Source organism: Phascolarctos cinereus, unplaced genomic scaffold (assembly GCF_003287225.1).
Source record: "Phascolarctos cinereus isolate Bilbo 61053 unplaced genomic scaffold, phaCin_HiC Scaffold_4;HRSCAF=312, whole genome shotgun sequence".
Lineage (NCBI taxonomy): Eukaryota > Metazoa > Chordata > Mammalia > Diprotodontia > Phascolarctidae > Phascolarctos > Phascolarctos cinereus.
In genome coordinates, this window is record NW_027555847.1 from 332,263,137 (window position 1) to 332,290,781 (window position 27,645).

The window sequence follows — 27,645 nt, forward strand, 5'->3', positions numbered from 1 at the left end:
GGCAAATCGCTTAAGCATTGTTTGTCTCAGTTTCCTCAAACATAAAATGGGAAGGATTATAGTACCTACCTCTCAGAGATGTGAGGATCAAATAAGATAATATTTATAAAGTGCTTAGTACAGTGCTTGGCACATCATAAGTACTATATAAATGTTAGCTATCATTATTATTGCTATTTTAGAAAATAGCCTTGAGAAGTGTGGCTCAAAGAAAAAAAAAGCCATATTTGTGAGGGAAAAATGTAATATTTTATTGTTTTTTAGGAAGAATTTAATTTGCCTGGCCACAGTGGAATGCTCTGAATGTTTGGCAGAATTCAGTCGTATGGTAAATTAAAAGCCGTCACCGAAAGGTTATTAGAATAGACTACAACAGTGAAAGTCCTTAAGAAAAAAACCAAACTGAAAACGTTTTATGTAACAAAAAGAGAAACTGTGACAACAGACCTGAAAGTTTTACCTATAATCATCCAGTAGCAAAATTATGCAACAGATTTGAGAGACATAAGGAAATCTTGCTAATTTGCAAAAGGACAGATTCACTCTAGGAAAAAGAAAGGAAACACAACTGGAACATATGAAATATGATGTGAAAGCAGAATTATAAAAGACCAGAAAGTGAAATACTGAATCAATTGAGAGAGAAATGCAATGTGATGCTTTCTAACGGTTTGGATAAATAAGTCAATATCTAATACGTAAATAATTAGAAGAAGCTAAAAAGCGACCCAGTATAGTCTTAATGCTCAATTAAAGGACTGTAAGGAAAACATAGATGTTCTTGACACCAGAAAATTCTAAAATATAACTCTAAATAAAAGGCAGAAAAGAGCAGCCTTGGCTGTAGAAAATGCAGTACAAGTTTGAGGAAGCTTTTTCTGATGTCCTAAGTTAAGAGGAGAATATAAAAATATATGAATTTTGCTATGCCTATAGAGCTGTGAACTACAACAGAAGAAATGCTTGTTATAAATATGAAGCACTCTAATTAAAAACAGCCCCCATCATTGGAAAAGATTAGACCAGGAAAAAAAAAAAGGAATTTGCCATAGGATATCTTTTAGAAACTGCCTGGGACAAGAAATTCTCTGAAAAGACTTCCTCCCAGGGAATAAGATTTGAGATTTCTAATAATTTCCAAACTTCATCTCACTGTTGCTATTATCCTTATGGAGTTGGAAAAGTAGATGGAATCCCTGAGCAACTTTAAGAATTGAATAACTTAAAATTTAAATTATTTGGTTTGATAAATTAATTGGGAACAATTATGTAAGTTCTGGATAGTAATTGTTGGACAAAGTTCACATCTTTGTAGTTGTGAGATGAAAAGTGATATCTACACTATTCTCTTTTCTGAACGCAACCAGTATAGAATACCAAAATTGAGAAATATGAGCATAGGATGTTTTTATATGCAGATGATTTGGAGATTTATTAAATTGGATGATTGTGAGTAGTTTCTGATGGCAATAAATTCTGTTTGCGTTTTATATTTTAATTCATAATCTTATTTTTATATTGATTAGATGTTTACATAAACATCTAATCAATATAATGCTTTATTATATTAATATACATAATGTGTATATATAAAATATCTAATATAAAAATAAATATGTATGTATGTATATATAGATATGTATGTATCTCTGTAATCACTTGTTGGTGTAATTAGAAAAAGCATCATCTTTATGACAGTAACCTAACTGAATCAACTCTGGGTGGGTTCGGGAGAGCTTCATATCTTTTCCATACTACCAAATTCATGAGAATATAGTTCATTAATGAGTGAGATAGTTTAATGGGATGAGACACTCCAATGGCATGGAGCATGCTCTGGAGTCTAGGATTTCTTTTTTCTTTTTCTTTTTTTTTTTTTAGGCAATTGGGGTTAAATGACTTGCCCAGGTCACACAGCTAGTAAGTGTCAAGTGTTTGGTCTGAGTCTAGGATTTTTTGAATAACCAGCTGTGGCTTTTACATAGTGATCTCACTCATCAATGTTGGCATTATAGTTTGTGCAAAAAATCAGTAATCATTTCTGATCTGTTGCCATGCTAAGGCTGAAGGTTCTCAGCTTGGGAATTCAGTCACTCACAATGACCTTCTATATCTTCAGTCCCATTAAGTCAGGCTCAGATGTAAGGATCCTTACAAGGAAGCATGCAGGACTGAGTAGTCTATCGTTCACGATGTATGGGAGATCAAGTGGCTTATGGAGCCTAGTCTATTCATAAATGTTTCTGGGATAACACCAGATGCTTGGTATTGAACACAGAGTAAGATGACTTTTTAGACCTTGCAAATGTCAAACTGCAGGATGTATTTCAAAAAATTAGAGATAAAGGATCTAGCTGAAATGTAAGATTTGTTGGACTGAAATGAGCTATAGTTATATTAGAGTGATCAGTATATAGATTTAGGCTATCCATTTTGGCCTTTAGGGAGTTCAGACTATCTGTTGGACCAGGGCTTCTTAAAATTTTTCCACTTGTGACCCCTTTTCACATTTCGGCAGTGTTTGTTGGCGCTGCATGGGTGTGACGGGTAGGCGCAGTGCAAAGTGCGCATGTCGCATGCCGTGTGTTCGGCACCAATGCTGCAGTGAAGCAATGCAACACAGGCAAGTGCTGCCAGAAACACTTCAGATTCATTACACATTTGATTTTGAATTAATTTTTGGTCACTGCATATTCATAAACCTTTTACTGTTGCCAAATTTTTCACGATCCCATTTTAAGAAGCGCTGTGTTGGACAAATGACTAGTAGAACAATAGTCTGAAGTGCCAATTGCCTTTAAATTAGACCACCTTAATCTCAGACAGCTTCACCAATCTACATAATCTTCTGGCTACTGTTCAGTACACTGTAGGCTGAAGACTCAAGTACACAGTTGAATGATAAATTTTTGCAGTCACCCACTGCATAGCTTTCCTATACACTAACAAATATTACCTGCCATAGATTTAGATATATAAGTTCTTTTCATCCTATTATTTTGCTGCATCTGATATATTAGAATGAAGCAATGGCATATTTATAATGAACCAACTTATTAAATGCTGCCTGATGAACAACAACAGGTATATAAAAGAGATTCATAAACTGTGAACACAGATTATGTTTCAAATTGGTTTGTAGTGGGCACAAAAAGAAGGAATGTGGAAGTACGATAAAGTGTCCAGCCCAACATCACCTATGCCTTTTACACTCTTTTAGGAATGATAAGAAATAATACATTTTTTAGTATCTTGGTCTAAACTCCTTAGTCTTGAGTAGGTAAAAGAGCTAATCAGTTTTCCCTAGGGTAGATGGCAATGCCAAGGAAAGAGTATTCTGTATCATTCTGAAAGCCCTAATCAATTGTTAAGGGAGAGAGCTGATCAGGTCAAAGGACTCCCTGAAACTGATGAGACTGAAGAAAAGAAAAATATCTTTGCTTAATTCAGTTAATAGAAAGATCACTGGAATTCATCTAACCAGGTTGAAAGAAGAATCCATATCCTTATATGGAGTGGTTAAAGATGGATCAAATGGTTTTAGGGAAATGATTTTCCAAGGTGCTCCATGAGTTAAGTGACTATTGTTCTATTTGTCACATCAAAACTGTTACTTGAACTTGTGATTATGTTTTATCTTATTGTGGAATTTTGTCTTTGTCCCTTAACCCTATAAACTGTCATCTGAACATGGCTGAGGAGATAGATTTTCAAAGGCAGGATAAGTTTCTGTCTTTGGACATTCTCTCTGAGCAGACATGGTTAAAATTTAATTAATAAAATTTTCTGGGGCAGGTATGTGCCTAAAATGCAGAGTATAGAATTTATCTTCCCCACACTCACTGATGAGGTCACTGATCACTTAAGTGCTGAAGCATATGAAGGTTTAAAAACACAAAAGGCTTTCAATAAATTCTGGAATTATACAGTTGCCTTAACATCTGGATGCAGTATTGGGCCATTCAAGTCCTAATTCTTACTCAGTAGAAGAGAATAAGAGATTTTAAACTGGAAGGGACCTTAGAAGGTCTCGTAATCCAAATCTTCTCATTTTATACAAGAGGAAACTGAAGCCTAGAGACAAAACAATTGCCTAAGGTCACATAAGTCAGAACTGGCAAAACCAGGATGTGAACACAGGGCACTTGATTCTAAAGCCAGCACTCTTTCTGTAATACCACACTGTCTCTCTCAGATAATTCAATGGATCTATCATATCACTAATACTAGTACTCCTTTTGAAGGTACAGATAATAACTTATCTATGTTTTCTTTTATCTATGGTCTGTGTTAACTCATAAGTCTTACATAGGAGGTTCACCCAGCATGCTAGGTCTATCAACACAGTGTGAGTACTAATGGATTATCCATCTGTTATGACTTGTTTTTGCTACATGACTGGCTCACCTGTTTTTCTAGTCATGGGGTTCTTGGACAATATCTCATATGCTTCTCTGGAACAAGTTTTTCTTTGTAATATCCTATAGCTTCTTCAAGTTTACTGAGGCTTTTGTAGTGCCTTTTAGGAGCCTACACAGGTCACACTCAGCAACAATGTCAAACATCTTTCTCAAGTACAAATCTAATTTATACCTTATTTGATGTTTATAGTCAATTCTCTCGTGTTACATCTTTTGAGGAACCCATTATGATCTTAACTTATGCACAGAAGATGGGAGGGGCAGTGCTTTGCTTTTCAGAATGAAGTACTTTAAAATAGTCAGCAAGTGTTCATTATAGTAGAATCTCCTATTCTCTGCATTTTTCCATCAATGGTATGACTATAAAGACTTGGTCTCCTATAGATTATAGTTTGTGAGAGCCTGCCTATTTCCGTTCACACAATTTCATCAAGGATGGCCTCAATATGTATTTAAATTATTCTTATAAGGATTTTGTAGAGATGGGAAAGTAAGCATATGGGCTGGCAGTCACTGATATTTTTCTTGTTTCCTCAATCACTTCTTAGGGGAGTAATAAATTTCATAATTTCTTCCAAGCAATTTATATCCTATTTCCTCTTTTAAATATCTTGAGAATTGATTCCTAAATTGTCTTCAAAGAGATGTCCTGAATCTACCTCCTTTCATGTACCCTCGATTTAGTTCAGATACTCTTACATTTTCTTTTTTTCTTCACTGCCATTTCTACCTGATTCTATCTAATAAAAATGGTTGAAGTCAAAATCCTAACAGACTATATAAAACAATGCTGAAAATAAAGGAACTGTAGAAGCAACTTGAAGAATGCTTAAGAATTTGAGTGAAAAGTTCCACAGTTATCAAATTTCCCATATGCAATCCAATCTTTTGTTAGTGTCTCCTGTTGAATTCTGGGGCCATTTTATTATCCTTTTACAGTTTCTATCCAATATATGCATACTTTTTGATGAGCCTCTTGAGGTATCCATCTAATTCATATCATAATCTGGCAACTGAGAACCATTTATGTTTTTTTCATTATGGAAAGTTAGGCTGATCTCTTAAAATGATCACAGATCCTAGTTTCAATGCTACATGGAGTTCTGGGGCTTGACACAATCAGTATATCAACCACAAACCAAAGAATCTGGATGAAGAAACTCAACATGTTAGGGAATTTCTCCTACATCTAGATTCATCTGATGTAGCATCTTCTATGACAAGGATGAATACCTTTGGCAAATCTAAATCTCCCTGTGTTGTACCTAGATTAACATTAACCCTCTGATTATCACACAAAATTATTTGTTTGATAAGTGATGCACACAGTCATCACTAAATAAATGCATACTATTGAGTTTACCTGTGTGGTACTTGACTCATTGACAATAAACAAAAAAATTCTTACTGCAATAATATTGAGTTCCTTCCTCTCCCCTAATCTATATCTCAAAACTTTTTTTTAGTCACCCATTATCTTCTATTTCCTTCTTTTACTCCAGTCACCAGTGAAGAGATGGCTCTTCTTCTCATGAACAAGCTCTTTAGATGTACTCTCTATTCCATCTCCTTTCACTATTCCAGCAGATTGTCCCCATAATTATGGAAGATATCTTTTTTTTTTCTGGTGAGGCAACTGGGGTTAAGTGACTTCTTGCCCAAAGTCACACAGCTAATAAGTGTTATGTGTCTGGGGCTGGATTTGAACTCAGGTCCTCCTGACTTCAGGGCCAGTGTTCTATCCACTGCACCACCTAACTGCCCTTGTCCCCATAATTATAACCCCTTTCTCTCTCATCTTCAATATTTCCCTATCTATTAGTTTCCTTGCTTTTGCCTAAAAACACACCCATATTACCTTTTCATATTAAAAAACAACAACAAACCTTCAGAAGACCTCACTATCTCCTCAATTTAACATCCTATAACTGATATTCCTTGTCACAGCCAAACTCCTAGAAAAAGATGCCCCTACTCCTTGTGTCCACTTTCTCCTCAACCCCTTAAAATCTGGCTTTGGACCTCACTGCTCAAATAAAATTTTCTCTTCAATGTTACTAATGAGCTCATAATTGCTAAACCTCATAGCTTTTCTTCAGCTCTAGCCCCTCTTGATTTGTCTGTAGAATTTTATACTGCTGACTACCCTCCACCCCTTCCTGAATATGCTGGGTTTTCATGACAGATATTTCTTCTTACTTATATTTTCCTTTTGATGATCCCTCCTTCTCAGTCTGTATCAACATCTATGTTCCACATTCTAACCGTGGGTATAAACCAACATTCTGTCCTGGGCCCTGTTTCATCTTCTCTTTATACTCTCATTAGTTTCAATTGTAATTTTAATGCAGCCAACTCCCAGATCTATATATTTAGCCCTAGTCTCTCTCCTGCCAAATAAACATTTCACAATGGATGTCACATAGGCACCTAAAACTCCATATGTCTAAAATGGACTTCGTTATCCCTCTCCTCAAACCAACTCCTCATCCCAACTACCCTATTTCTTTTGTTATCACTGCCATTCTTCTAATTACATAGAAAAAGTAACCTTAGGGGATGCTAAGTGGCACAGTGGATAGAGCTTCAGCTTTGAGTCAGGAAGATCTGAGTTCAAATCTGGCCTCAGACACTTAACACTTAATAGCTGTGTGACCCTGGGCAAGTCACTTAACCCTGACTGCCTCACCAAAAAGCCAAAAAAAAAAAAACCAAACAAGCTTGGATTCATCCCTTTAATTTCCTGTCAACTCCCCTCTACATTTCTCACATCCATCCTCTTCACTAACAGGGCCAACATTAAGATCTCATGAAAGGATCATAAATTTAGAGCTACAAATGGACTACAAAAGTTACTTTTACTTTTAGAGGAGTAGCTGAATACCCAAGGTCAAACTCACAATAAATGATAAACCTCACCTGGACTAATGAAATTGTTTTCTGATTGGACTCTCTGCTTTAACTCTCTGTCTTCTCCAATTAATTCTCCATAGTTTGCCAAAGTGATATTCCTAAAACAGATTTGACCATGTCACTCTCCTATTTAAAGAACTCTAATCATAAAATAGAAATTCCTGAATGATATTTAAAGCCCCTCATGATCTGGCTCTAGCCTACCTTCCTGTGGTTAGTACATGTTACTCCTCATCCCACAACTCTTGATTCATACTCTACATTCCATGCATGCATTTCCATGCCTTGCATGTACTCCTTCCTTATTTCTACCTCTTACAACACCTTGCTTCCAAAACTCAATTCAAAGACTATTTCCTACATGAGAACTTTCCTGAAGCATCTCCTCTTTCCCCTCCCCACCCCAGCAGCTAAGGCTTTTCCCTTGAAAATTTAATTTATATTTATTTGTACATGTTCATTTTGTTTCTCCTGAAAAATTATAAGGTCTATAAGGGCAGAAAATGTTTTTTTCTTTTTTGTCTTGGTATCTGCACTGCCATGCATAATGACTGCCACACATTAGGCACTTAAAAATTCCTGATATTTGGAGAGCTTAAAAACTAGTGCACTGAAATGGAGCTTGGGCCCAATAACTTTTAAGAGGTCCTTTTTAGGCTTCTTTTCTTTGAGTCTTCAAAAGATGAGTGCTACAAAAAGCTTGGGAAATATAAAATGATTTCTGAATGTGCCTACATGCTAATATGTAATCTCGTATGGTTGATTTCTTAAATTAGCCAACTATGTAGGATATATGTCAAACTACCCCTTTATCCTTGTCATATAATACCACCAGATGTTATAATAGATGAAAAGAAAAACTAAAGTCATATCTTCTTCGGAGATTCCTGATTCTCCTGTAGTAGAATCATTCATTCTTACCTTTTACCACAAACTTGTCTATTTTTTTCTACATGAATGTCTATCTCAAAGTACAGGAAAGATTAGGGTATCATTATCTATAATTCTATGCATAACCTCTTTTGTAGTCAAATCAAACAACAGTGAAAACAAATTATGTTTTTAAGGAATCCAACATATTGAGACATTCATAAACATTAGCATTAGAAAATAAAGGCAACTCAGGTAACATGGAAACAGGTTGACAAAAATGGAAAAGAACATTTTATATATATTTGCATGGCATAGCTATGTAATACCAAAATTTTCTTTCTATAAAGCTTCATTCCTAATTAAGATTATTGTGGACTTAAAATATTCTTAAAAGAAGCACTCCTTAATAGAGGAATATTTAGTTTAACCATTTGCTCACATATTAGATGGCTGAAAAGGTCATATTAATAACAGAAGCTAGCATTATTATTAATGACAATGGTCAGCACTTTTCTAGTGCTTTAAAGTTTGCAAAATGTTTTACAAATATTATTTTATTTGATCCTGATGACAACCCTGGGAGGTAGATCCTGTTATTATTCCCATTTTACAGAAGAGGAACTGAAGGCAAACAGAGGTTAAGTGACTTACCCAAGGTCACATAGCTTAAAAGTGATTGAGGTGAGATTTCAATTCACATCTTCCCAATTCCAAGCTCAGCACTCCCATAATGTCATTTAGCTATCTCTATTATTATACCATATTCAATTATTATCATATTGCTAATACAATACACACACATGTATATGTAAATTTCCTTGACCTGAATATATTTGTGCTGGGTATTTAGTATATGAAGATATGAAAATGTATTTAAACATTAAAATGCAGAAAACATGTATCAGATGAGATGTATATTATAAATGTAAATATTCCTTATTGCCATAGAAACAGTGTACACTAACACACAAAAAAGTTTGGCAAATGAATGTAGATAAAACTGTTTCATCATCGTTAAGATAACAGCATTGAGAACAAAATTTGGCATACTTTAAAATGAAATAAAATCAGGATGTTATACCTCAGCATGCAAGATTTCCTCATAAACCCAAAGTTCTCAAACCTTAACTTTTGAAAAACCAAATTATGAACAATCAACGTGATCAGCAGCAATCTTCAGTTCACATGCTAATATGACCAAAGGTCTAGACCTGTAGTCTGAGAGGCAAAGATATTTTTATTATGCTTAGTAATAGTTCTTGAAGGGAGTAGAGAAAGATACAAAGGACGCTTTTTGTCAAAACATTCTTTGAAGTATGGGTGAGAATTCTTGGCCATTGTAACTTTCCTAACTTTTTCCTGCATGAGTCTTAGCTCATGTTTAAAGAAGAAAATGGTACTTGTGTTTCTGACCAGTGATTTATGTGATTTGTCATTCACTTCTGATTGAAGTTTTACATTTTTTTAATATATATACATTATATATGATTCTGAAAGAAGAAATACTTGGGAACATGCATATACCTAAAAATAAATGAATAATAGCATGTTCCCCCCCACCCAGGGCCACATCATCCTTTTTCTTAAAAGACAGAGAAAAGTCAAATAAGAAGAAAAGAAATGTGCTAAGAATAAACCAGGCCTGAGATTAGACTTCAGGTCTAACAAAGACAAATAAGCAGCAATTCATTTCTGCTGAGGTGCAGCAGTACACTGTTGCAAGTAGAAAGAACTTTAAAAACTTGTGGGATACTTTTTATTGCTACTGCAGCAAAAGCTAACCTTTTGAAGGTCTGTGAAAGTTTCACAAAGATTTGTGGCCACTTTGAATTTCAGTAAAAAAAAATACAGTCACAAAATTTCAATTGCATAGCTACTAAGAGCTTTACCAGCGTCTTAATTAGCCTATAATTCAAACAAAACTGGTTGAGAGTAATATTCAAATATTTCTGCCCAGTTTCTAGTGGCAATTAATAAAGATCTATAGTTATACATAATGCTGTAACAGTCTGAAGACTGAATGGCTTTTCATGTAATCTGATAATTTTCTTTACACAGTTTAATGCTTTGATTCAGGAGTTCAAAACACTCAAAATGCTTTAATTTAGTTTGTTTTTAAATATTTCCAAGACAATATTAAATTAACAGGAGCAACTGAACCAAAACCTAAAGTTAAACATGCTCCTCTCGCCACACATCAAACTATATGACATAAGCAGGAAGGAGATGACTATCTATATCAACTTGTGGCTCAAATCTGTAGGTGTAACATTCTATTCTAAGAGTAAGTTCTGCTATAACTTTTTACCTATACAATTTTCTCTTTATACATATGCATAATTTCATATAAATACAAGTTCAAAACATTTGAGAAGCAAAACTGAATAACATGATTTTCAAAACTATACCTGTTTGATAGATCCAAGACAACTCCAAAGGACTCATGATAGAAAATGCTATCCACATTCAGAAAAAAAAAAACTATGGAGTCTGAATGCAGATTAAAGTATATTATTTGCTTTTTCTCTCTCTTTTCTTCTTTTTTTTGTTTCTTCTTTCTCATGGTTTCCCCCATTGGTTCCAATCCTTCTTTACAACATGACTAATGTGAAAATAGGCTCAATAAGAATGTATAAGTACAGCCTATATCAAATTGCATGCCGTTTTGGAGTGGAGGAGGGGAGAGACAAGGAGAAAATTTGGAACTCAAAATCTCATGGAAGTGAATGTTGAAAACTAAAAATAAATAAATAATAATTTTTAAAAAAAGGAAAAGAACTAGGCCTGTTAATCACTTCACCAATGGTACTTTGTTAAAGTACACACCTCATTGAGGGATCTAAGCAATGAATGAGAACGTATTATTTATTGAATGTTTACTATGTTCTAGCTGTTGGACGAACTGCTTGGGGATATAAATACAAAAAGAGATAGTTCCTCCCTTCTAGGTTGTTATATTCAAATAAGAAAAATGTAACACATATAGGGAACTGATAATTAGGGAAAATAGTTTGGTCTGTGAAGTCAGAGAGATATTAGTTGAGGGATGTTAACTGACATGCACTTTGCAAATGGCACTCTTGGCTTGGTTACTATGTTCAGAGCAAAAGATGGGACGAGCAGGAGCTGGAGGTGGTAAAAGCCAGATGCATGTGATGGTTAGGAAGATGGCAAAATGGCCTGGATAGATAGCTGGACGGCATATGAAGCATAATCTAGTCTGGTATGGAGCTAGTTAAGTATAGTAAACTAGGCAAATCTGCATTCCCTCAAGCCGCTCAACCTCAGGGGTAGGAGATCCAAAGATGAGTAATAAAACAACAGATATAATTCATACTCTCAATATTATTTTCCATTGAAATTATTCAACATTATGGGATATATAAAGACAAATATACTCTTAAGTGACAGAGAAACGAATGAACAGTTTGAAAATAACAATGTTCCAAATGTCCCTGGATTTTATCTAGTAATCTACCATATAATAATTTAGAGTACTAAGGGATGTGTCTGAATATGTAACTGATGCTCATAGACTAAAGCTTTTCATATTATAGCCTGGAAAAAGCAGCTTAAAGGGAAATAATTTGCCTGATATTTTAGCAGGGCTTCTATATCACCACAGATCAAAATCTGGAAATTCTGTTGTAACAGTGTACATGGTTTCCAAACTTTCATTCAGTGATTAACACTGAAGCAGGATAATAAATGAATCCTTCAACATGTAGCCAACACACGGGATTTATAAGTAGGTCTCTTTTGGAAGTTGCCCCAGGGCCTTAAAGGCATGCCCACAGGGCACACACTCTGGAAGGTCCTACTGAATAGAGAAGGGCATTCCCTACAGGCAGGGAGGTGCTTGAGGAGGGTGCAATGCAAAGGGGAGGGTTAGCAGCAGAGGTCTTTAGCACCAGAAAACATTCCAAAATGTTCATTCACTTTGCAGCACAGTCCTCAACAGGTGGGAGAATATGTTGAGAAGAAACTGAAATCTTTAGTAAAATATGAACTCTTATGGAAAAGAATATATTACTAAGCAAAAATGGTTGTTCTAAGTATAAAGGAGTATTTATGTTTCCTATATATCTATAGATTATTAATTTTAATAACCAAAGAACCATGCTCTTGAAACACCTTTACTAAGAGACTTTTCCTGTAGTTTCTGTACTTTTTATACCACCTAATCTACATTTAAACCATGAGTGAGTAGTTGCTGACATTTTATATTTCAAAATTCCATAGAATGTATAACAAATAGTATTAAATATTTATTCAAGTACAAAATAATCAGTTTTTTCACTTCTTATGAGCAAATACATTAACCAAACATATTATTGGAATGTTTTCATTGTGAAGTCTTACCTCAATGGTAGGTGGACTCTCTCTTGTTTTCCTAATCCAAGCTGCAAAGAAAAACAATACTGAAATGTATTACCCCATTTCAGGAGGAAAAAAAAATTGGTCATTAAATTAATTATAATTGCAATGGAATGAGACTGGACTTCTTGAACCACATATAAAGTCAGTCTTTGACAGTCACAGCTCATATAGTCTGAATTAACTTCAAGGTCCTATAGCACTAAAGTGAACTACAAGGCAAATTACATGATTGGCTCAATTCTGCTTAGTTGGGTATTATTTCAATTGAGGGGGCTGGGTCTTAGAAATCATTTCCTCATAAAAATATTTATTGTAATTTCCATATTCCAAGGATGATTGATCTATTTGATGTGGGAATGATTGCAATCTATCCATTTCTCAACCTTTGTCCATACCCTCTTGTCACACCTCTCAAAAGCGTATCCTCACCATGCTGGAGGAATCTTCCTCTAGATTTCTTGAGGTATGTGGATTACTGACAGTGCGCTGTTCATTTGCTTTCTCATTCTCTCTAAAGACCTGCCCTGCCTGTTTTTCCAGTTAAAAAGCTCTCTAATGGCATTCTTTAAATCTCCTCTACCCAGCTCTTCCTCCGAAATGTATTGTAGCCTCCTCGTGCTTGCTTGTGAATTCAATTCATTGTCCTTTGGTTGACCCACAACTTTAATTCTTTGGAGACTGTGATATTACATGACTCACAGCCATATAATATCTTGAGTGGAATAATGATGTTAAAAACATGGGCCTTTGTTTCAGGGAGAAGCTTGGGGTCATTATAAGCATTGCATGATTTCCCAAATACAGTAAAGCCTACTCTCTGCCTTCTGTATTCCATTCTAAGGCGAATTCATTATCCATCTTTAATATCTATCCAGAAAGGACATTCTTACTGATACAACTCTAGGTTGTACATCCAACTGCTTGTCACAGTTGCCACTTCAGTAGGGTTTGTAATGTACTCAATTTAGATCTCCATTTAAAACTAAAGCAGGATATTTAAACACTTTTTGTGTGTGTCATGGCCCCCTCTGGCAGTCTGGTGAAACCCACAGATTCTTTAGAAGTTAAAAAAAAAATCACAACGGAAGGAAATGTTAAATTTCACTTAGAAGTGAGTGAAAATAAATATGCAATTTCTTCCCCATGCAAGTTCAAAGAGCCCCTGAAATCTATCCACAGATCATTTGAGGGATCCCAGGTTAAGAATCTATGCTTTAAAGGAAGATAGTGTGTTGTTATAATCTCTATTTCATAGATGAGGACATAGGATCAGAAAGGATATATGAACTGCATACTGTGTCACATACCCAGTAAATATCAGAAAGATCTGAAACTAGGTCTGCCTAGCTAACCTAAGTCTGATATATGCACATCCACCAGAAATCAGAAATTCTTTATCTGCTGGTTTTTTCTGGTTGGAAAGGATGAATTCTTTTGAAGGATCACTTACCTCAGAGCTGTGAAAATCAAATGAGATAGCGTATGTAAAGCACTTTGCAAACTTTAAAGTGCTATATAAATGTTGGCTATTCTTATTATTCTATTCACAATGTTCATGGGCTTGACATAATCAGAACAATGTCACCCACAAACAGTACCATCTGTAAGGAATCACTCTTCTATTTGTACTCTGTGCTGGACCTCTTTTAGGACAGTAACAACTACCTTTGGTGAATATATATGATCCTGTTTTATGTTTTTCCTGATGTCTAGTAATCTTTGTGGTGATTCTTGTTGTTGACTCTTCTATGATTTTAACATGCATATGGGGGACACCTTGTTGGAAACTGACAAATCAAATGCTTTCTTACAGTCAACAACCAATAATACAGTAGGACCTTCTATTCTCTACATATTTCAGTAAATTATGTAATTATAAGGATATAGTCGGCCTGTTCCCTTATTACACTGTTCATCAAGTATATCTTTCACGTGTGTATAGGTATAGAAGTCAGCAGTCGACATTCTACAGTAGGCTTTTCTTCCTTAAATATAAAATATGATGTTTTCCCCCTAAGCATTTGGTAAATGCTCTATATTTCAGATATTTTGAGACTTGATCTATCAACGTCCTCAAGACTAGCACAGTTCTTTTTATTATTATTGTTAAAATTTCATATATATTTTATATATATGTATATATACGTATATACATATATGTAATTGTTCTTTGCAGCAGGGCTTAATAACTATCAAAAACAAGGTTCTTTACAGAAGAGGAAGTAGTATTGTATCAAACTTTTCAAATGACTCTACACTTGTAAGCTAAAGCTAGCTATCTCATGGTGTTAATATTTCTTAGAAATAAAGCTACTTTTTTTTGGGGGGGGAGGCAATTGGGGTTAAGTGACTTGCCCAGAGTCACACAGCTAGTAAGTATTATGTGTCTGAGGCAGGATTTGAACTCAGGTCCTACTGACTCCAGGGCCACTGCTCTATCTATCCCTTCTGCCACCTAGCTGCCCCAATAAAGCTACTTTTAGAAAAATTTAGCATTACTATTCAGTTAAAAGGTTTTTACTTTTAATTTGTTTGGTTAATCCTTAGAAAGATATTCTAATATTGTAGGTACTTTTGATTCTATCAGTATCCCACACTCTTCTCCATTACTACAGAATGCAAATGCATCATACCTTGAGTTAATTTCATTCCTTCAGTTACAGAATTTGAGCTAGAAAGGACCTCATTGTGCATCTAGTCAAATCCAAACGAGGATTTGTCCACACTGTTCTTAAGTGGTTGGTCATCAAGGCTTTATTTGAAGATCTTTAGTCAAGGGAACCCGCACCTTTTTTTTTTTTAAATAAGCATTTGCAAAGCACCTACTACAATGCCAGACACTGTGCTATGTCCTTTACAAACATTTTCTCACTTGATCCTCACAACAACACTGAGTGATAGATATTATTATTATCTGCATTTTGAAGTTGAGGAAACTGAGGCAGACAGAGATTTATCAACTGGCTTAGGATTACACAGCTAGATAAGTGTCTGAGGCTAGAATTTGAACTCAAGCCTTCCTATCTTCCAGGCACAGGTATCTAACCACTGTACCACCTTACTTCCTGACATAGCTAAAACCAACCACTTTTTTTAAAAAAGAGATTTAAAGTAGTTTTATTACAGGGGATAGGAGTGCTAGGGACTAGAATTGGCTAGGAGCTCAGAGTTAAGTACCCTGAGGGCAGGGAACAGGGATGGGTGTCAGAGGAGGTAAATGGGAGGTACATCCATTTCAATCCTTCTTGCCTCCAGGTAAGATTAAACAACTTGACTCTGCTGGAAAGGGAGCATCTAGAAACAGTAGGCACCTCCAGTTTCACCTTATCTAGGAGAGTTTTTTTCATGGCAGCTGGGGATCTTGGTCAGCCATGAACTGTAGCTCCCTGGTCCGGGTGCAAGAGGACTCAACAGCACTGATGAGTAAAGATTGAAAACTACTACTTTCCAAGTGCAAAGCATGAAGGATGGCTCCTCCAGGGGAACAAACATTGTCCTTGAGCTGTCCTAGATGCTGCTCTGAGTCCAGGAGCATTTTAGCAGTTCCCAGTAAGACCTGTGCTCCCAGGCAGACTGTCAGTTTCCTGGGAGACCCACCTTTACCCCACTATCTGCTAGTGCATCCAAGGCCATAAATGCATAGGCAGGGCCACTGCCGCTGAGTCCCATGACAGCATCTCTCAGGTCCTCTTCCACTTATATGCAGAAGCCTACACTGCTCATTAGCTGTTCTTGGAGTTTCCCATCCTCCACCAGGGCATGGGTACTAGTAGTATATACTGTGGTTCCTTCCCGGACCAGTACAGGGGTGTTGGTCATACACAGAATCATCTGGCTGGAATGCTGTCAATTTCTTCTCAATGGAGCTGACAGTGACACCAGCAGCACAGGAGACCATGATATGTCTGTCCTTGATATCAGACCCAATCTCATCCAGGATGAAGGGAATAATGTAAGGTTTGACAGCCAGGAAAGAGCACATCACTGTGCTGCACTGTTTCTTTGTTGTGGTGGGTCAGCTTCACACCCATCTTCCTGAGTGCAGAAATTGTAGGCAGGTCCATATTGGGAGTGCTAGCCACTACCTTGTGGGAAGCCAGGATGCCTGCAGCAGTGAAGCCCCAGGCAAGGGCAAAGGCCAAGTGGCCAGCCCCAATGGAGCCCAAGCTCATAGTCCCGGAGGCTGGAACAGGCTTGAAGGAAAGCCCTGAGATGTAGCAGCTGTGTGAGGTTGGAAAGATCATTTCATTCTTCTCATCCTCAAAACCTTCATCTCTGTGTTTATAGAATGGATTTAATCTTGGGAGTGGCCTCCAAAAATCATAATTCTCTTTGGTTCATATTGCTTCCACACAGACTTGCTTCTTGGAAATCATAGAATATAGCTCCACAGATGTAGGTAAAATTGACCCCACTCCTTATACAAGTACTCAAAATAACAATGCAAACATTAGGCACATAAGAGCTTATGTACCACTGATGAGGTCTAGAGGTTTAGGCCTGCTGGGACCCTGATCATGACACACAGGTCCTGTCCAAAAGAATTCGACCCAACCCTTCTTTCAGCCAAAGACAAGGTTTATTAAAGATCTGCCATATTAGCCAGACTCTTAAGGAATCTGAGCACCTGTGAGCTATTGGCTAGATTGTAAAAATCTGAGCAGTGGCTACATTATAAGAATCTGAGCTAAATCAACCACTTTTGCATAGCTCTAATTATTAGTAAGATTTTTCTCATATGAGGCCTTAAATTTGCCCATTTGTAATAATCTATGATTTGGCATCAAGTAGAAGATGAGGCAAGCAAGAAGCACTGATTATGAGTACCAGGAACAAGACAATTTCCTCTTCCACAAGACAGCTCTTTGTATCCCTCTTCACCATCTCTTCTCCAGGCTAAGTGTCCTTAATTCCTTCAATCAGTCTTCCTACGGGGTGATATCAAGGACCTTCTTTCTATTCTGGCTGCCCTCCTCTAGATGCCCTCCAGCTTATCAATATTCTTACTAAAATGTGACAACCAGAAGAGAATGCAACAAGGTAGATGTGGTCTGGGCAAGCAGAGCAGACTTAGTCCTGGTGGTTCTAGCTCTCTTTATGTGGCCTATAACCACATTATCTTCCTCAGTTATAATTATGCCAATATTAAGTCTGTAGTACAGTAAAACCCCCAGATCTTTTAAAGATGAGCTGAGGTGGTGTCTAGTCACATTTCCTTCACCTTACATTTGTGATTCCAAGGTTAAAATATCTATCCCTATTCGGCTCTCCAATTTTCTAGTCTGCCAAGGTATTTTTGAAGCTGGTTTCAGGCTTGCAGTGGGCTAGCTATCCCTCCCAGTTCTCTCTCATCTGCCAATTTGATAAGCTTACTATCTATAAGCATACTCTATCTATGCCTTATGCAAATCATAGATAAAAATGAACTAAGCACAGATTCTGTGTCACTCCACCAGAGGTCTCCTTCCAAGCAAAGATCAAACTATTGAAGATTATTCCTTGGGTCTTACTAATCATGCATTTTAAATTTACTTCATTCTGTTATTATGTAGCATACATATATCTTTAGCTTTTCTACAAGAATGCCATCAAAAGATTCTGTCAAATGTTTTGTTAAATTTTATTTAAAATACTTGCTGTATTCCCTTGATTTATTAGTCTCATAACTATGTAACCCCCCCCCCATAAATGAGCTTAATTTCATCTATTCTTTGGAAGCCATCCTAGCTAGCTCTGTGAAAAATACAATTCTTTAATTAATACATTCTAGAATCTTGCCAGGAATCAAAGGTGAACTCACTGGCCTCTAGTCTACAGACTTCATTCTGTTCCCTTTTTCAAAATTATAACATCTGTTCTACAATTCTATGACTTTCACTTTCTATGCTTTAAAAATATTATTTATAATTTTTAATAACATCACTGTTACTTCCTAGTACCATTCTCCTGTGAACTTTCCCTTGTAATAAAGAAATAGTTAATCAAAACAAATTGACACATGGATTGTGTCTGATAACATATGACATATAACATATAACATTCTGTACCTGTAATTCACCACTGTTCTGATCAACACGACCTCAGAGTCAATAATGGCCAGTGCAGTGAACTAAGTTCTGATGTCTTTTGGGGGTTGTTTTCTTTTACACTTTTCTGTGGTTATTATGTACATTCTATTTTTGGCTTTATTTACTTAGCTCTGTTTCAGTTCATACAAGTTTTCTCAAATTTCTCTTAATGCTCTATATGGATCATTTCTTATGGTATATATTCTTATGGCATATTCTTATTACTTATGACACTTTATTTAGCCATTCCCCAATTGATGAGAACTTACCTTGCAAAAAATATCGCTATAGACACACATGTATACACAGTATTTTAATGCACATACGTATAGCCTTTGTTTTCTAAAATACATTTTTATTGATTTTTTTGTTTTTAATATTGCCTATATTTCCCCTTGGATAACTTTCCTTTCCCTTACAGAGAGACATTGCTTATAACAAAGAAAGATTTTTTTAAAGAAATAATTAGGAAGAGAAAATATTCAATAAAACCAATCAACACACTGAAAAATCTGTTTTATGCAATGTATTATGCTCATAGAACCCCGATCTCCATAAAGAAGCAGGGGGAAATGTTTCCTCACATCCTTCTTTGAGGACAACTTGTTCTTTACATCTTATAACAATTTGTAACACATTATGAAGTCATTGTTCTTTCCGCATACAGTATTGTATTCATTATGTATGGTTTTTGCCTAAGTATGTTTCCTTCACTTTGTATCATTTTGTGTTCATCTTCCTATATTTCTCTGCATTCATTATGTTTATCATTTTTTGTAGCACAGTAATAATATCCTATTACATTCATGTACTACTATTTGTTTAGTCATTCTCTAAGTGATGGGAATCACTTTGTTTGAAATTCTTTGTCATATTTTTAATTGTTATTTGACTTCCTTGGAGTGAATGGCCAGTAGTAGTATCATTAGGTCAAAGGGCATGAATAATTTAATTAATACTTTAATAGTTTTCAGTAATATCAAATTGTTTTCCAGAATGGTTAGCCCAACTCACAACTTCACCAACTGTATAGTGGAGTGTCTACTTTTTCATAGTATTTCCAACATTGATTATTTCCATCTTTTGTCATCTTTATCAATTTGATAGATATCAGAGGTTTTTTTTTCATTTGCAGTTCTCTTACTTTGAGTAACTTGGAGAACTTTCCCACATAGTTGTCAATAATTTTCACTTCATTTTCTCAAAAAGTTTATATCTTTTGACCACTTATCAACTGGGAAATACATTCTTTAAAAGATGACCCATGGTCAGCAGGATCCCAGCAGCTTCCCTGTCTCTGCTCCTTCTCTCATTTTTGGAACTATAGCCTCTGGTGCAGTTGTTTCAGATGGGAAGATTAAGGTGTTCAAAAACACAACAGTGCATAATCTTCTAGATCACAAGAAGTAAAGAAGCAAAAGAAAGACAACAACATTGTGCTGGTTAAGGGCAAAAAGCTCCTTGTGAGTGATGTAGGGAATGCCCCATGCTACTTTTCTCAAGGTGCTACTAGACACGGACTGATGCTGTACCTCCATGATGCTACCTATGAGACTAAGAAGAGCAAGAAAGAGTACTTGGTATTCATCTCCTGGGATACTGACAGCGTGTCCTTCAAGGGCAAAACAATTTATTTGAGCTCCAAGGACGCCATCCAGAAGCTGAACCAGGACCAAGTGCAAATTACAAGCAAATTGCTTCAAGGAAATGAAGGACCACTGTACCTTGACCAAGAAGCTGGGGAGCAAATTCAGTGATCTCTCTGGAAGGGAGACCATTGTGAGCCTCCCCTGACTCCCACCTGGAACAACAGTGGTCCCTGAACTGCCCAAGCCGAGGGGGTGGGAAGGGAGGATGCAGGGGGAAAAACAGGTTGCCCCATTTCTGCCAGGCCAGAAAAATGGGGTGATCCTAGAAGGGAAAGCGTGATTCCTTCACTCCTGCTAAACCGCCCGATCTTTCCCAACCTTGCCCCAACAGTTCTGACCTTCCTAAATTGCTTTTGATTTTCTGTTTCTTCTTGGGTTGAAGCACAATAACTCCTCTCCCTCTCCAAGGATTCAAAGATGGAGGCTGTATTTTTAAAAATAATTAACCCCTCTTTCCCTGACACCCCCAACCCCTTTTCTGCTAACTTCTAACCATGACAGTACTTTTGTGCTTGTTATTTTTGGTACAAACAGAATATTGTGGAGATGAGCACTCCCATACAAGGCCAGCTTCCTTTCCCCTTGGCTACTTGTGTGGAAGCAGCATCAGTAAGAGGAAAGTCAAATTGAAAAAAAAAAGAAAGAAAAAAAGATAACCTATGGTGGCTCAACAAGAACAGCTAACAGTTCATCTGGGTCAGATGACTTGAACTAGTAAGGGACAATTGAGTACTCACTATCTCCTCACTTATCTTGATCATCAATTCTCTATTAGTCATTCTTCTTTCTTTTCCACTCAAAAAATCTTTATCCTTGGCAAAGAAAACAGAAGCAAAATAAACACCTGCCTTCTCTCTATCATTGGTTATCATTGTCTTATCCATCCTCAGTGGCAATTCTATCCATAGGACCAATTATTTTCCTGGAACCAAAAACATTCATCATCTCATAAGTAGCTATCTTCTTAGTTATGAGTTAATGAGTTAAAAGAAATCTACTGAACTGATTTCACCATATTATAATAATTCTAAAATATAAGTATAAATAATTTTATTCTCTTTTTTTTTCCATATGCTTTTGAGTTGAAAATTTTTCTCCCTTTTCCTTCCCCCCACCCTCCCCAAGATGGTGCACAATCTGACATAGGCTTTATATTTACATACCCATTAAACATATTTTCACATTAGTGAAGTTGTAAGTAAAAATTAAAACCAATAGGAGGAACCATGAGAAAGATGAAACAAAACTCAACAGAAGGTAAAAATAAGTGAGAGTGATTCAACTTCCATAGTTCTTTCTTTGGATGTGGACAGCATTTTCCATCCCGAGGCCTCTGGAGATGTCTTAGATCCTCGTAATGCTGAGAAGGGTTCAGTTTAACATTCTTAGTCATTGCATAACGTGGCTGTTATTGTGTACAAAGTCCTCTTGGTTCTGCTCACTTCACTCAGCATCAGACCATATAAGTCTTCCCAGGTTTTTCTGAAGTCAGCCTGTTCATCATTTCTTATAGCACAATAGTATTCCATTACATTCATATACCACAACTTGCTCAGCCATTCCCCAATTGATGGGCATCCTCTCAATTTCCAATTCTTTGCCACCACAAAAAGAGCTGCGATGAATATTTTTGTACATGTGGGTCCTTTTCCCATTTGTTTGATCTCTTTGGGATATAGCCCTAGAAGTGCTATTGCTGGATCAAAGAGTATGCACATTTTTGTAGCCCTTTGGGCATAGTTCCAAATTGTTCTCCAAAATGGTTGGATCATTTCGCAACTCCACCAACAATGTATTAGCGTTCCAATTTTCCCACATCCTCTCCAACATTTATCATTTTCCTGTTTTGTCATGTTGGCCAATCTGATAGGTGTGATGTGGTATCTCAGGTTGTTTTGATTTGCATTTCTCTAATCAATAACGATGTACAGCATTTTTTCATATGACTATAGATGGCTTTAATTTCTTCATCTGAGAACTGTCTGTTCATATCCTTTGACCCTTTATCAATTGGGGAATGGCTTGTGTTCTTATAAATTTGTCTTAATTCTTTATATATTAAGTATAAATAATTTTAAAAATTACACAAACTAATCAAAATTAATATGCTACTTTTTGAGTAGAAGGTGGTATGTAAGGAATACATTTTATCTAGTTAGCGTAGGACAATGATGAGATCAATAATGTGGGTTTCAGTTATGTCTTGGTCAGTTAGGTTTGCAAAGAAAACAAAGTTCAATAGATTGTGCTTCTCTCAATTCTAGAGAGTCACTTCTTAAGTTTTATTACTGGGTACAAGGAAAATGAAGTAAATGAATGTAGATAGTACCATTTAAATTCATCACCATTACATTACAGCAAAAGCAACTTAAAGATACATGTGAAAGACAGCATATTCTTTATTCGAGGCTATGTGGAAAAAATAAGAAATATTTTACTTCAAAAGTAACTATGTAAAATATTTCAGACCATTTTAGGAAATGGTAGCACCACATGACAGTTTTAGTTTAGGACTACACCAAGCATTTGAAAAATCTGATGAGCTATAAACAGCCTTTCAAAAATACAGAGTCCCACTACAAAGAAACATTTAATGTATTATAAAATTATAACAATAATGGACCTTCTCAAGATAGAGGAAAATAGCTCACCAACCCGATGTGGGCAAAAGAGATATTGGGGAATCGTAGTCAAAATGTGTTTTCCTTAAAGATGACTGGCATTGTGTTGCTAAGTTCACAACATTCTTTCACAATGGTTAAGTTCACAGAACAGTAGAGAAATACAGTGTGCTTTCTTTCTATCTAAATACTGAGGTAGCTGGTGGCTGAGTGGATAGTGTTGGAACAGGAATCAGGAGGACCTGAATTCAAATCCAGCCTCAGATACTTATTGGTTGTATGACTGGGCAAATCACTTAACCCCTGTTTGCCTCAGTTTCATCAACTACAAAAGGGGGATAATAGCATCTCTTTCCCTCTCTCTTTTCTATCTTTCTTATATAGGCTGGAAACGGAACATCCACCCACAGATCCTAACTCAATGGTGAAAATCATGTAAACTTTGACCTGCTAGTTTAACCCTCCTTAGGCAGCCTGAGAGTTCTGATCTTAGGGGTTTACCATCTTAATGACAGACTTAGTATGAACACCTGATCAACTTCAAGTCTACTGAAGTTTAGAACTCCTAAACTCAAAGGATCTACCAGTCTTAGCTTGCTCCAGAAGCTGAGATCATAGACATGTGTGACCACATGAGGCTACAGTATTTTTTTGTACTACCTACAATCGTGCCAGAGAAAGTACATAGTCTATGGCGGTGCTTCTTAAACAGTGGATTGTTCTGACTTCCAGTTTAAGAAGCGCTGAAGGGATTGCAAGTGGAAAAAGTTTAAGAAGCCCTAGTCTATATGGTATGGTAGTCTTTCTCATGGATAATGTAGTGAAAAATTGTGTTTAGGTACAGGTTTGTATGGGCTGGATTAAATGGTTTCCAAGATTCATCCCAACTCTGAGTTTCCATGAGATCCTGTAATTCCAAGTGGTTCCTTTAACTTAATTTTAATTTACATAAATACGTAAATGCTGTTACTGGAAAATTCTTCCTATTTCTACTAGAATAGTACCTTAATAAATGAAATTATATTTTTATAACTGATGATAGTTGATGCTTGTTCACTATTTTTCACTTATACATCCAGTAAAAGTTGCAGTTAAAAATTTCAATGAGAACATTCATTTATTTCCCAAGTCCTTCTTAAAGAAGGCAAAGGTTAGGAGGAAAAGGAAGTATATGTATGAAATAACACTATTTTATTAATAATAGTATGAAATAATACTAAATTATTGCATTTCTCCCTCTGAAACGGAACCTATATCCAATTTTCAATGGTATAATTATGTTGCTGTTGCTAATTATGTCTGTGTGGTACATCCTACATTCAGCATTCATTATAATGCTAATGTTGTCTGTGTGGAATTTAGAAAGATAACTGGACATTTCATAGTTTGAGATACTGGCATTCTTTCATCAATGCTTATTTGCATTCTCATTAGTATGCATGAGATTTTCATTGAACTTTAATACTCCTACTGGCACATAACATACCATAATGAGTGTAAAAGTGAGCATGCAAATTAAGACTCCCATTAATCACTAAACATTACCAGTTGTTGTTTTTTTAAAGGAAGACAGAAGAGGAAAGCAGTAAAATCCTGCAGGATGCATGCAATCACTGAGTCTCCAAAGGCATTGAAAATGACTGATATCTTTTCAGAAGCACTGTTGACAGGCGCTGAGGAGGTAAATGAGACATTCTATTGATAGACACAGTAGGTGACCACTTGGAATTAAATTACAGAAAGGTTATCAGTGGTCTGCATCTGTGCAATATTACGTTAGGAATGTCTATTGTTTCCTTTTCTTAAAGGCAATGAGAAAATGTAATATAGCGAAAGAGCCTTATCACCTAAAAAGTCATCTTTGTTAATTCAGTGTATGTACATTTATAAAGGATATTAAAAATTTTAAATCTATTCTATTTAAAAATTTATAAAAATACTTCAAAGGAAAGATTTTCAAACAAACTTTGTATGGTATGATCTAGAAGTTTAGTGTAGGCTTTACCTGGGGAAGTTTTTGGGATGTAATCTGCAAAATATCCCCACCTGTACTCCCCCACCCCCATGCTATATAATGGAGAAACATGAAAGGGACTTTTTAAAAGTCCCCTAGATAACTATCTATTTGTCTACATATGCATACATACAGGTATATGCATATATGTTTGTGTACCTACTATGTATACTTCCAGAATAGGAAAAGAATCCCCAATTAAATACCAAATTAGAAATTCTGAAAATCAAGGAGAGATTAATAAAGTGGAAAGTAAGAAAATTATTGAACTAATAAATAAAATTAAGAGCTAGTTTTATGAAAAAAAAAACAATAAAATTAACTTTTGGTTAATTTGATTTAAAAAAAGAAGAAAACTAAATTACCAGTATCAAAAATGAAGGGTGAATTCATCACCAATGAAGAGGAAATCAAAGCAATAACTAGGAGTCATCTTGCCTAATTGTATGCCAATAAATCTGATAATCTAAGTGAAATGGATGAATATTTCCAAAAAAAATAAATTGTCCAGATTAACAGACAAAGAAATAAAATACTTAAATGACCCCATTTTAGAAAAAGAAATTAAACAAGCCATCAACAAACTCCCTAAGAAAAAATCTCCAGTGCCAGATGGATTTACAAGTGAATTCTACCAAACACTTAAAGAACGATTAATTCCAATACTATATAAACTATTTGGAAAAATGCGCAAAGAAGGAGTCCTACCAAATTCTTTTTATGACATGAATGTGGTGCTGATACCGAAACCAGGAAGAACCAAAACAGATAAAGAAAATTATAGATCAATTTCCCTACTGAGTATTAATACAAACATTTTAAATAAAATATTAGCAAAGAGATTACAGTAATTTATAATGAGGATAGTACATTATGACCAGGTGGGATTTATATAAGGAATTTAGGGATAGTTCAATATTAAGAAAACTATCAACATAATTGACCATCTCGGTAACAAAACTAAAAGAAATCATGATTATCTTAATAGGTGAAGAAAAAGTTTTTGACAAAATACATACCTATTTCTATTAAAAACACTAGAGAGCATAGGAATAAATGGAGTTCCCCTAAAAATGATAAGCAGTATCTATCTAAAACCATCAGCAAGCATTATATTTGAGGATAAGCCAGACACATTCCCAATAAGTTTAGGGGTGAAACAAGGATGTCCGTTATCACCACTATTATTCAATATTGTACTAGAAATGTTAGTGTTAGCAATAAGAGGAGAAAAAGACATTAAATGAATTAAAATAGGCAATGAGGAAACAAAACTATTACTCTTTGCAGTGATAGTATACTTATGACAGATGACATGATAGTATACTTAAAGAATCCTAGAGAATCAACTAAAAAACTATTTGAAACAATTAACAACTTTAGCAAAGTTGAAAGATATAAAATAAACCCACATAAGTCATCAGCATTTCTATCTATTACCAACAAAGGCCAGCAGCAAGACATAGAGAAATTCCATTTAAAATAACTGTAGACAATGTAAAATATTTGGAAGTCTATCTGCCAAGACAAACCCAGGAACCATAGGAACAAAACTACAAAGCACTTTTCACAACTGGAAAAATATCAATTGTTCATGCGTAGGTCAAGCTAATATCATAAAAATGGCAATTCTACCTGAATTAATTCACTTATTCAGTGCCATACCAATCAAACTACCAACAATTATTTTAGAGAGCTAGAAAAAGCAATAAAATTAATCTGGAAGAACAAAAGGTCCAGAATATCAAGGGAATCAATGGAAAAAAAATTCAAAGGAGGGGGAGTTTAGCTATACCAGATCCAAAACTATATTATAAAGCAGCAATCATAAGAACTTTTTGGTACTAAGAAACAGAGTGGTGATCAGTGAAATAGGTTAGGTACACAAGACACAATAGTCAATGACTATAGTAATCTACTATTTGAAAACCCAAAGACTCCAACTTCTGGGATAAGAACTCACTATTTGACAAAAACTACTGGGAAAACTGGAAAACAGTATTGCAGAAACTAGGCATAGACCAACATCTCACACTCTATATGAAGATAAGGCTGAAATGGCTATATGATTTAAACATAAAGGGTGATATCATAATAAATTAGGAGAGCAAGGAATAGTTTACTTGTCATATCTATGAAGAGAAGAATTTATGAGCAAACAAGAGACAGAGAACATTATGAAATGCAAAATGGATAATTTTGATTACATTAAATTAAAAAGTCTTTGCACAAACAAAATCAATGCAACCAAGATTAGAAGGGAAGCAGAAAGCTGGGAAACAATTTACATAGCCAGTGTTTCTGATAAAGGCTTCATTTCTAAAATATATAGAGAACTGAGTCAAATTTATAAGAATACAAGTCATTCTCCAATTTATAAATGGTCAAAGAATATGAACAGGAAGTTTTCAGATGAAGAAATTAAATCTATCTATAGTAATGCGAAAAAATTCTCTAAATCACTATTAATTAGAGAAACACAAATTAAAACAACTTTGAGATATCACCTCACACCTGTCAGAATGGCTAATATGACAAAACAGACAATGATAAATGTTGAAGATGTGGGAAAACTGGAACACTAATGCATTGTTGGTGGAGTTGTGAACTGATCCAACCATTCTGGAGAGCAATTTGGAACTATGCCCAAAGGGCTATAAAACTGTGCATACTCTTTGGTCCAATAATACCATTACTAGATTGATA

At 35.6% G+C, this 27,645-nt stretch overlaps 1 protein-coding gene and 1 pseudogene across 1 annotated transcript in view; both read right to left on the reverse strand.

Moving 5' to 3' along the window:
- The window catches only part of NDUFAF2 (NADH:ubiquinone oxidoreductase complex assembly factor 2), a 207,723-nt gene that overhangs the window by 42,444 nt on the left and 137,634 nt on the right, over nt 1-27,645 (reverse strand). The window contains 1 exon segment of the mRNA XM_021007234.2: nt 12,570-12,610. Within this exon segment, the coding sequence (XP_020862893.1) occupies nt 12,570-12,610 (41 nt within the window).
- Nucleotides 15,823-16,759, reverse strand: LOC110222329 (pyrroline-5-carboxylate reductase 2 pseudogene; annotated as a pseudogene).